Here is an 11,957-nt window from a genome sequence, read left to right as displayed (position 1 = left end):
ACCCAGTAATTTTCCCAAGAGTGACTCGTAAAGAACCTATTAAGGGTGCTGTAAATATTTTTACAGATGGATCCAAGACTGGGTGTGGTGCTTATGTAATTGGGGAGAGTGCCCCAGTTGTTTGTCGATTTATACCAGGATCAGCTCAAATAGTGGAATTCCAAATAGTTCTTGAAGTGTTTAAAAGGGTCCCTGAGGCCTTCAATTTGATCTCAGATTCTAATTATGTGGTTAATCTAGTTAAGGATTTAGAAGTCGCTGGAAAAATAAAAGTAAATAGTCCCATTCAAAATTATGTGAACCAGCTACACAAAATTATTGGAAGCGCTCACAACCCTTTTATATTCAGCATATTAGAGCGCATACTGGTCTGCCTGGAGCAATTAGTGAAAAGAATGATTTAGTGGATAAATGTACCAGAATGCAGTTTGCATTCGCCTCCCTTCCATTGGATAGAGCTCAACAATTTCATTCACAATTCCATGTTAATTCTAAAACTTTGCAATGCCGCTTTGGTATATCCCGTGATGCTGCTCATGATATAGTTAAGGCTTATAAGAATTGTGTTACTTTCCTACATCCTCCAGCTTGTGAGTAAATCCTAGAGGATTGACTCCACTTAAGTTTTGGCAAATGGATGTTACTCATATTCCTGAATTTGGGACATTAAAATATGTGCATGTATCTGTGGATACCTGTTCTGGAGTGATACATGCTACCCCCTTAAGTGAGAAAAAAACAAGGAATGTAATTGCCCACTGCTTAGAAGCTTGGGCTACATGGGGCATGCCACAACAACTGAAAACAGATAACGGACCAGTGTATACCAATGTATCCTTTTCTGCCTTTTGCAAGCAAATGCATACAGACTTGAAGCATAGACTTCCTTATAATCCTCAAGGTCAAGGTATTGTTGAATGAGCTCATCAAACCTTGAAGGAATGCCTAATAAAACAAAAAGGGGGAATAGGCCAAGGCCGCACCCCCAAGGAAAGAATATCTTTAGCTTTATTGACTCTTAAGTGGATGGGCATTCGGCTGCTGATCGCCATCATAGTGCCCTTCCCTGGGCTAAGGGATTGGTAAAATGGAAGGATGTCATTACTGGACTTTGGAACAGTCCTGACCCTATGCTATCATGGCCGAGAGGGTTTGTTTGTGTTTTCCCACAGGATCAATCAGAGCCGGTGTGGGTTCCAGAAAGGCTGACAAGAAGAGTCCCTGCCTCTGAGGATGGCGAAAATCATAAGCAGACCAATGTACCTGATGCTGACTATCATGACGGTGATGCTGATCAACAAGACGACAGCAGAACCCCGATGGGGGATTCTGTCGGTGTTCCCGAAACCACTGCCAATCCGAATTCTGCTCAAGTTTTCCCTAGATTTTTTAGTAGCAATTTGAGTTTAAATTAACCTTTTTTGCCTTTAGATAAGGATATTAGTCCCATAGAGGGTAATGTTAGTTTTGGTTTGTCAGGGAATTTGTGCTTTTTTATAGTTAGTAATATTAGTCAGAATAATGATGGGTGCCCTGGGAGGAATACTTGTCCTTGTCAGTATCATTGCTTTATGGTATATCTACAGGATGGGGGTTTCACAGAGGAGAAGTAATGCCATGATTGCACAAGCCTTCACAGCCCTGGAAGCAGGGCAGTCTCCTCAGGCTTGGTTAACGGTACTCAAAAGCTAAGTAATTACTTCCTCCACACAGGTTTTGAGACATAGTACTGCATATGAAGTGTGAACTTCATGAAGGGCAAGTCTGATTGCATATGCGTTGGTATCATTACATTGTCCCTTGTTTTCAGAGATCAGACCCCTACCCTTACCTGTTGTGCTATAAAATAAAGAAAGGGGGAACTGTGGGGAGCCACAGACCTAAGATGGAACCTGGCTGGATGCCAGGTGGTTCGAGCTTAGCTGTAAACAAGCCTTATTTGGAAGTGCTTGAGTCATCTGGCGCGCTTCCTCCTTCTGTGGCCTATCCGGGATTGCCAGATGGCATGAGCTGATTGGGCACTGAGCATCTACTTAAGGACTTTTGGGGGCTGAGAGAGGGAGAAGCTAATGTACAAGATTCCTGAATAAAACTGCTTGAAGAAGAGTCGCGGTCGTGTTTCTCTTGCTGGTCAAGATAGACGTGACACTAAAGGATGTGACAGACTCTGAAGATCCCAAATGGAAGGCCTCACCCTCCCTGAGGAGTGATAGGGTATAGGATAGGTAGGGTGTTAGTGGGGGGCAGGGGAGGAGGGGAGGGAGAGGGGACTGACATTGACACATAAAACAACCTTGTTTCTAACTTAAATAAAAAATCAAAACAGAAAAAAAACACGTATTTTAGTTAATGCAAATGTGGCTACAAACATAACACTGTACTTTTTGCAGACTTTTTATTTGAATTAGAAACAAGATTGTTTTACATAACAATCCCATTTCCCTCTCCCTCCCCTCTTCCCATACCAATCCCCCCTAACTAAAACCTTATCTATCACATATCCTTTCTGCCCCCCTGTATGATGAGGCCTTCCATAACGTGTCATCAGAGTCTATTGTATACTTTGGGATAGGTCCTAGGCTCACCCCCATAACACTCTACCTTTAATTTGTAATTAAGAATATTAACTAAATCCAATAGCAATGTAAAATATGTCTTCACAAAATGAATCAGTACCACAATGAAATAAGCCATAAACAGTTGTTTGCTTTTACCAGGACTTCAATCTTTCTGTCTTAAGGATCATTTCCACTTATCTCAAGGAATCCAAAAAAGAAGAAATCTGCTGATCTAGTGCTAAGAGATCTGCTAATATACTCTGTCAGAAAAAAAGAGAGATAAGCTCTCAGAATGTGAGAGTACATAAGTGTTAAATTCAGTGCACAGATGACATTAATCACAACTTGGAAGTCTGCATTATTTTTGGAAATAGAAATGTTCTTGATGACATTTGCTGTATTACTATTAGTGGAAGCAGAGAACAAATACAGATCACAACAGGGTGATCAGCTGATTGACTATTAAACAAAGATGATAACAAGTACTATAGAACAGATGCAGATAATTTTCAGTGAAAAAGTAAATGGAGAAGAGACTGTGGGATCACAGGGAAGCATGTGTTGCTCAATACCAGAGACATAAATCTGTTCATATATACTTAAATATACATATGATGTTAGGAGGAATCTCTGAAGCATAGAAAAATGGGGAGCAGGAGAAAAGGAACAGAATGGGAAAGGAAAGAAGAAAAACAGAATAGGAATAAGGGGAAAGTGATAAATATGGTATCTGAAGAGAAATTCAATAAGAGAGAGAGGGAGGAGAATGAGAAAAAGGGAGCAGGAAAAAGAGAAAGCTTTAAGTAGAAAGAAAAGCTCTGAAAGGCCAGAATGATGCATCTGTGGTTAAGAGGAATTTCTGCTTGTGTAGAAATCTGAAGATCTCAGCCCCAGGTTTGGTGACTCATAACCATTCTAATTCCAGCTTCATGGTATCTGACTCCCTTAAAGAAATATTTTTGAGAGTTCACATGAGAAATGATTTCCTGGGCATGCCATAGCTCAATGATGGGATAAATTATTAAATGACCATATGACAATCACTGAGTTTAAAATACAGAAGTCAATTGTAGAACATGGCAATATGACACAGACTTCTTGTTAAAATGTAGAACATTACTAGTCCATGTAAATTTTAGATGGCAATTTCTCATTTCTAATATGCTGCCTCAGACAAGTTTGACAAGTTTGAACATAAAGACTTTTATTTATTAATGGAAATGAGAGTTATATATGTGTTTGGTCAGCCTAATTAGCCTGTTAAATTACATTTCAAAATACATTAGAATTTCCATTTTTGTTTTCTCTATGGTTTATATAATGTTATTTTCTTCCTTATATAGTTTTCACTATAACCTATAATTAATGATCATATTTCAAAGAACAAATACACATATTATGAACCTATCCCTTGTCAGTCATTATCTGAAAATTCAGTAATATGAACCATAGTTTGGTTTCTGGTGTCAACACCCAGTGATAATCCTAGACTTTTGAGCAAATCTGAGGATAACGACATTATCCAGGCTAGACATTCCTTGTAGTGAGCTGTGTATTTTGAGAGAGCTGCTGAGAATATTACTTGCTGTCTCCTTCAGTGACTACAAGAGAAACAAAGCCACTTAATAGCAATTACTTATATTCTACCTCCTCAAATTAAAATAATTTCTTCTTTGAATATGTACACTTGTTTATGTTTTCCTTTATGCAACCCAACTGCTGCTGACATCCAGATGCATCAGTTATATACACTTCTGTTCTTAAGCATTCAGGAAAGGCATTGTTATGCCTCTAAAACTGGACTGACAAAATGGAGAGTAGAGTGTGTAACAGCTACTTTGTGCATTCAAAAAAGCTTCCATGTGGGCACCAGAGCCTGCTTGCATGTGAGACATGGTGTCAGCAGGTAAAAGAACAAGGAAGAATATGTGGTTCTGTTTACACTCTTACTTCTGCATTTCTGAGGGGTTTATGTCATGACTTGTATCACTGTGGTAATAGCTATAACTTTGCAGACAGTAGTAAACTGCAGCATCTTCAGGCTCCAGGCTGCTTATGGTAAAGGAATAATCTGTCCCAGACCCACTGCCACTGAACCTAGTGGGAACTCCTGATTGCAAAGTGGATGCAGAATAGATAAGGAGCTTAAGAACTTCCCCTGGTTTTTGTTGGTACCAAGACATGTAATTGTTAATATTCTGACTTGCTTTACAGGTGATGGTGACTCTGTCTCCCAAAGATGCAGGCAAGGTTGATGGAGACTGGGTAACTTGGATGTCACATCTGGCACCTGAATTTGGAAAATTAAAATCAGATACCAATGAAATTAATAATATTATGGCAGGGTTACCCTCAAAGACTACCAATAATAATCACAGTGTATTGAGATATTCCCCAAGGCCAATCCTCCTTACTTGTGAGCCAGAGCATCACCAGGCCCAGGAACTGAGCAGCAGTCCTCATGTCCATGCTGTGGCACATGAGATTCAGATAGATACCACTGAAGCGAGTCACCAGCTCCTTAAAATATACTCAAAGCAATGAGCTGTGCTGTGGGCACATGCAAATGATTAGGATTTGGGCAGAGTTGAGCACTGGTGCAGAATTAGCTCCTCTCTGTGAAATCACAGGGTCTCTAAGAGTCCTCATTCCTACTATAGCAAAGAGAACAATCTTTCCTCCGACTGGAAAATGGGGTCTTTCTATATTTTGTGAGTATGTAATGTGTTTCCATACCCTCAATCTAAGGAACCTCAACAAGTTTTCAAGCTCCTACCATTTAGTGCTTTTTAGTATTATTAAGATCACAGATAATTCCTTTTTTAATGCAATTCATTTATATTCTAAGCAGGAAGTTGAAGCATAAAATAGTCATGAGTAACACAGTTGATAAGGAAGAACAGAATTTGTGATGCCTAAGTGGTATTCTTTAATAACTCTTTGCTTTTCAGGAATCCTTTGCCAAATTTGTTCTATCATTGGTATCTAAAGATACATATAATCTGTCTTTTCTTTGGAAGCAAGTGAGCTGCCATCCTAACTCTTTTTGTAGTTAAACACATCCACATAGTGGTCTCTGCACCCTTCATGATATTGTTTTCTTTGCACTCAATAATTCAAGCCATTGCGCTAAAAATTTGAGGGCTTCTGCTTGTGAGTTAGATGTCACTATTGTGCTCATTAAAATTGCATATCTAAAAGCAATTCTCTAATTTAGTTGCTGATGGAAATCCTATTTAAATGGCTGGTTAGGGCAATGCATAGATTTCACATTTATTACCTGGTGTATTTTTACCTAAAATGTAAATTTTCAATATGATTACAAAAGTTATATTCAATGATATTTCCAAAATTAGCAATAGAAACCACTAATATTATAATTAATAAAAATGGATCAAAAACCTTTACTTGTCTTTATTTTAAATTTATAATACAATGACATTAAGTTCATATATCTGTTTTAGGTCACTCCCCTGTCCATGAAATCACCCATAACCATGCTTTGCTCAAGAGGAAAAAAATAGCATTGTGCAAACAACCCGGTGTTCTTTGGAGGATTTAGCACATGCTGTAAATGTTATGTATTTTTCTGCTATGGGTGGAAAGTTAATAGAAAACATGTGACAGCAAAGTAGAAGGAGGGAGGCTGAGTGTGGAAGTGTACAATTGTGAACACAGGACAGGAATATGGCATTTAACCAGGTAAGATGGACAAGAACTAAACCAAACATACGTGAAAATGCCCTGAGAAAGCCTGTTGCTTTATGTGCTAATTAAATATGTAAATCACAAAATTCATGGAAACAAGCTGTGTTTGCCTAGTACTGAGAACTTGAATATTTTACTGGATACATTTTTTATTAGTTGACATAGATAAATGTAGATTATACTCTCTGCCGCACAGCTGTTTAGTCCCAAATAAACACTCAGGGCTTATATTAATTACAAAATGTTTGGCCAATGGCTCAGTCTTCTTATTGGTTAGCTCTCTCTTAATTAGTAAATCATTTCTATTAATCTGTGTATCTCCACATGGTCTTGGCTTACTAGTTATGCCTCGGTTTCTTGTTTCTTCAGTGGCTACATAGCATGCCTTTCACTCCACCTACTACCTTTTTCCATTCCCGTTTGGTTTTCCCACTTGTCGAAATCCTACCTGTCTATTGGCCAAAACAGCTTTATTCGTCAATCAATAAGAGAAGCATACATTCACAGCACACAGAAGGACATCCCCATCAATAAACGTTAATATGCAGATTATTTATCAATTTATTTATTTCTTTAAATACAGAAATAGAAGCTACAAGGTCATAGGTAAGTCTGAGAAATATTTAATATTAGATATTTTATATTTACATTTTATAGTTTATACATTATCAAAGCAAAATGATCTTATGAGACTTTATTGAAGTTTTTGATAAATAAAACATTAATTATTTAAATAAATTAGCTAATAAATACAAGCATGTATAAATAGATGCATAAAAATGAGAAATTAGGATTTGATCATTCATAAAATAGCATGTTCTACACTTTGTCTGTCACGCTTACTGTACATATATAAAAAAAGAGTGTGTGTCTCAAATGTAATGTTATGGAAATGAAATAGCAATGTTAACCTCAATGTTGAAGTAAATATTAAAGTCATCAATAAGACTTATGCATTTGAAGTTTTTCTCTTTTAACTTATGACTTAAAAACAAAAACACATGGTGATTAATTGTGAACCTACATTTACAGGCACACAAATGCAATTTGTAAATCAATATGAATGGTGGAGAAATACAACTTCGCGAGACTAAAGTGCTTTCGTACTAGTGAATCTAAGTTAACATTAAATAACATCAAATTATTATAGATAAAAATGCTTATAATATTCAACACAGAAATTAAAGTGGGGAGATAAAAAGGAAAGAACATATAATAAGGTAAATAAATAACAAAATTAACTGAATCAAATCTGGAAGATTTCTACCATGAAATAAGCAGAAGAACTGAGAAGCAAACTTGATGCTCCAAACGGAGAAGTAAGCTTCTGTGCTCTCCAGAGCAATGTGCAGGCAGAAATAGGTTCTCAGCTATGACCTGATTATGAAGAAATCCTCAGAGCAGTGGGCTGTGCTATGGGGAAATACAAATCTGCAATGGCCGTGCATAGCCACAAGACTAGCCAAGTGAATCAATGCATGACTGTGGTCTTCTGTATCATATGAGAGAGGCTGTACAGGTTTATTTGTAGAAATGTGATCCTATTTGGACAACAAAGAGCAGCACAAGTCTGTCTGTTCCACCTTATTTTGATTTCTGTCATGTTTAATGTAGAATTTCCTTATTGTGTCCAATGTTCCTTTGAGACTTCAGATTATACATCTGAATATCCATCCCCTTCAAACACAGGTCTTTAAGTTGTATGAGTTTTCTCTCAGGAAGAAATCATTTATGCCCTTGAATAGAGTGTTTACTAAACTTGTATAAGTTATGGGCACCATATCTATTCCAGATACTAAGAGGATATATATCTTAGATTAGGTTTAGTGAAGAGGGGCACAAGATCTCTGGTAGGAAGATAAAATAGAAGCTACAAATGGGGAATTATGTATGTAGTGGGGTCTAGAGCATGTTTTCATTGGGAGTAAAGATATGGTGAACTATGAGAGGTTGAATTGGAAGAATTTTACATGTGCAGGCAAACACTCTATACAAGGCAGTGATAGTACAGGGTAAGAAAGACATCACTCAGGGACTGACAATAATGATGGTCACAGGAGAGGTGCTAGAAGAAATAGTAAGTGGATGTTTTAAGAAACTGACTGACCTGCAAATCAATGACACTGGTGACTCTGACACCAAGGAATTACTTAGTGATCATAGTGTTTGTTTTGAGGGATATAACAAAGAGAGTGCAATACAGATAAAAATTATACACCCAGACATAATTCTATGCATTTATATGAGTATATCTCATATACTCACACCATAGATGTATGTTTCAATTAAGCAATAAAATAATTTTCACAGAGACCAAAAGAATGGAAATGTATTTCACAGTTGGCAGCAAAGGCCTAAAAATATGGTTGATATGTAAATGTTTTTCATTTAGATAGTTTTCTGACTATTATGGAATCTTTCATTAAATTTAAATTTTTTCAATATATATGCAAGTAGTTTTCTCTGCATGTATAACACAGGTGTGTCAGGAACACAAAGAACTCAGAATAGGGCTTCACATCCCTTGGTACTGAACTGGTTTCAAGCCACCATGTATGCAGGCAAATGGAATTGAACCAGGGTAATCTCTGAGAAAAAGTTATGCTCTTAAGTAATGAGTCATCTTTTCAAACAGTGGCTGAAAATTATAATTTTACTTGGCTTATGACCCTCTTGCAAAAATGTAATCATATTTATAATTTCCCCCTTTCATTATCTGTCCTTGTATGTCTCCCTAAACACATAGTGACTACCACATTTTCTGATGCATTTCACAGAAGCATGGCACAGAACATTTACACACAGTTATTACATGGACTATATTTCTTCTCTACAGACAGGCAGAAGTATATCCATTGTTACTTGAGTACCAGATGAGGAAAGCTGATGATGGAAGAAAGTCATTGCACCCACCCATCACCTAAGTGATTCAATAAAGAAGCCCATCTTCTGTTTTGTTCTCTGGGAAAACTTCACAAAGAACACTCATTTTATGGTTGGATTGACAAATTGCCTGGCATCTATCAGCTAGCTACCTCTACTTTCACCTCCTGCATGAGGTTGTATTCTCAAAACATTCTGCAGGTATTATTGAATACGAAACATAATAAAATGAAGAGAAATTTGTTGGTCCCTGACTACCATAGATTATTCTTTCTTCACACTCCTGTGGAAGTCCATTTTCTAGCACCCCATTGTCTTAGATCAAATAACACGATGTTCCATATATGATCTAATTCTTGGACTAATGGTTAAATCTCCATAGCATTCATAATGCATAATCCATAGAAGTTTGTGAAATGAGGAGATTACTCACGAGGAAAACAATGTCACTACTAGGGCTTGACTAATTCTGATATCATGGACTAGTTCCTAGGAGTATAGTCTATTTACTGATGACTGAATGATAGGGAAACCACATATTGCAGTGAGGCTCATGTAGTGTGGAGAAAGTTATCCTTATCCTTCCCACAACATTATCAAGAGACTTTGGTGGTATCACACGCACAATCACATTCATTCACAATAATTTTCTTCATGGCTCTATAGGCGTTTTGTGGTCTAATGTCTCATATTAAGAAGCTATGAACAATCTTCCAAAGTGGAGAAAAACAAAGGGAGAACATTAATTTCCATAGGTTAATACCACTGCTGATATTAACAATGGTAAGTGAGATCAGCAATCCATCTGGACAGCACACTAGAACTGACTCTATTATAAGGAACACAGGTGACCTGGCCCTGAGATTATGAGTTGAGGAGAGCTACTCCCACCTGACTTCCTTCCCATGTACATGTATGCCCCAAACAGCAATGGGGAGAGAGTGTCCTACACTTCTTCTAGGTAAAACAGTAGGACATAGTGTTGGTTATGCTGGTGCTGGCAAGCTGGATCTGACCACCTGAGAACAGGAGAAGTGGTCCCTCCCCTTGCCACAGGCTTCACTGTGTGAGATAGCTGAGGCACTGATGGAGAGCTTATCCCAATAGAGATGATGAAGGAAATGTAGCAGCTGACTTTCTTAGGTACCACCCAGGTCCAGAAAAAGGGTTGTGAGTTAGTTAACCCCAACATCCAATGGATCTTTGAACCACCAGAGCATGTGAAAGGGACAAAGCTACATGATCTTCATGATGCAGGACAAAGACAATATATCCAAGAGGCACTCAAGAGACAGTGCAGTACTGATAATGTACCAGAAGCCAGAATGCTCAATCCAGCAATGAACACTTACATTCAAAAAGATTAGACTGATGGGCAAACTGCAAGACTCAACAGGCCACACTACAACTTCCAAGACAAGATTGTTCTTCTTTTTTAACTTTGCTGTTGTTTTTGTTTGTTTGTTTTGTTGTTGCTGTTCTTTGTTTGGTTTGGAGTTTTTCTTTTAAATGTTCTTTTGTTTTAGGAGGGAGGTTTCATGGATAGATGGCAGATACAAGGGGACAAGGAGATAAGAGGGATAAAGATGCATAATGTGAAGTCCACAATTAATTAATAAAGTATTTTAAAAATGGACAAAAGAGTTGTCTCAGTAGACACTGAAGTCATTCCTTATCTGTCTTTCACTTGCTATAATGATCCTTTGAGATCAGTGTGAAGATATTGTATGTCAGCCCTATTATGTCAACTGTTTTCTCTCAGAGTTTGTAACATGTTTGCTTTCTATGCTCTTTTTGTTGTCAACTTTACAAACTCTACATTCAGGTTAAAGGATATACCATTCAGCAGTTGAGCAGCAACTTACTAGACCACAATGGGTGCCACCTGAAAAGTAAGCAAGAATGACACTGATCTTACTAACCAACAAGATTATTGATCTGGAAGCCACAGAAGCCACACACTGATAAACCCTCCTTTATGAAACAGAAGAAAACATGTGTTGACTTTGTAGCAGCTGTCATGATTCCAACACTAGGTCTCATGCTGCTTTAGGAGGACCTTTAGCTTCTGATTCTCCTGAGCTACGTTTGTTGCTATAAACAGAAGTGAGAATCCAGGACAAGCTTTTCCAGTCTTAGCTTCAGAGGGTGTGTCAACAAAATGTTCTTGGACAAATCTCACAAAAAGAAATCCAAAGGCACAGAGACACTTGGGGATGCAAAGTGAATCAAGAGCCCAGAAACCACCTTAATTCAAAGTGTTACCAGGGCTGTCATCACTAAGGCAGGTAAACTTGACTTGATAGTGTGTTATTGCCCTCTGCTGGATGGATGGGAAATAGTCCAAGTCAGAGCCTAGAGAAATCAGTGCAAACCCTAGTGTGCTTGGGAAAGAAGGGTGTGTGGGGAGGAAATCATGAAAAGTCAAAGCCTGGGAAATTCCTCACAATGACTGATGGAAGGAACATGAATAATTGTGCAAATGCAGTCAGCTACACACACACACACACACACACACACACACACACACACACACACACATATATATATATATATATATATCCCCACTTCTTGCTATCAAGAAATATGCAAATATTGATAAGATGACATTAATCATAGACGTCAAAATTTGTAAAGCATGTGCACAAATACATTCTCGCCTTATTCAGATATTATTTATTTTAATGAGTCAAGTAAGATCATGTTGATCAGTAATATAAAAAGTCCAGCCTGGTGGTGGTAGTGCACACCTTTAATCCCAGCATTCAGAGGCAGAGGCAGGCAGATCACTTTGAGTTAGAGGATAGC

At 37.8% G+C, this 11,957-nt stretch overlaps 2 gene segments (V, D, J or C); one reads left to right on the top strand and one right to left on the bottom strand.

Moving 5' to 3' along the window:
- The window catches only part of LOC118239309, a 4,514-nt gene extending 3,099 nt beyond the window's left edge, over window positions 1-1,415 (top strand). Inside the window, 1 exon segment of the V gene segment in view lies at window positions 1,173-1,415. Within this exon segment, the coding sequence occupies window positions 1,173-1,415 (243 nt within the window).
- Window positions 1,416-4,504: 3,089 nt separating this feature from the next.
- Window positions 4,505-5,027, bottom strand: LOC118239308. The segment is given in 2 exon segments: window positions 4,505-4,848; window positions 4,973-5,027. Coding segments are annotated over 2 exon segments (399 nt in total).
- Between the last annotated feature and the right edge of the window lie 6,930 nt (window positions 5,028-11,957).

This window comes from Cricetulus griseus, chromosome 8 (assembly GCF_003668045.3).
Source record: "Cricetulus griseus strain 17A/GY chromosome 8, alternate assembly CriGri-PICRH-1.0, whole genome shotgun sequence".
NCBI lineage: Eukaryota > Metazoa > Chordata > Mammalia > Rodentia > Cricetidae > Cricetulus > Cricetulus griseus.
The sequence above is the reverse complement of the archived record's forward strand: the minus strand, read 5'-3'. Positions and strand labels throughout refer to the sequence as shown.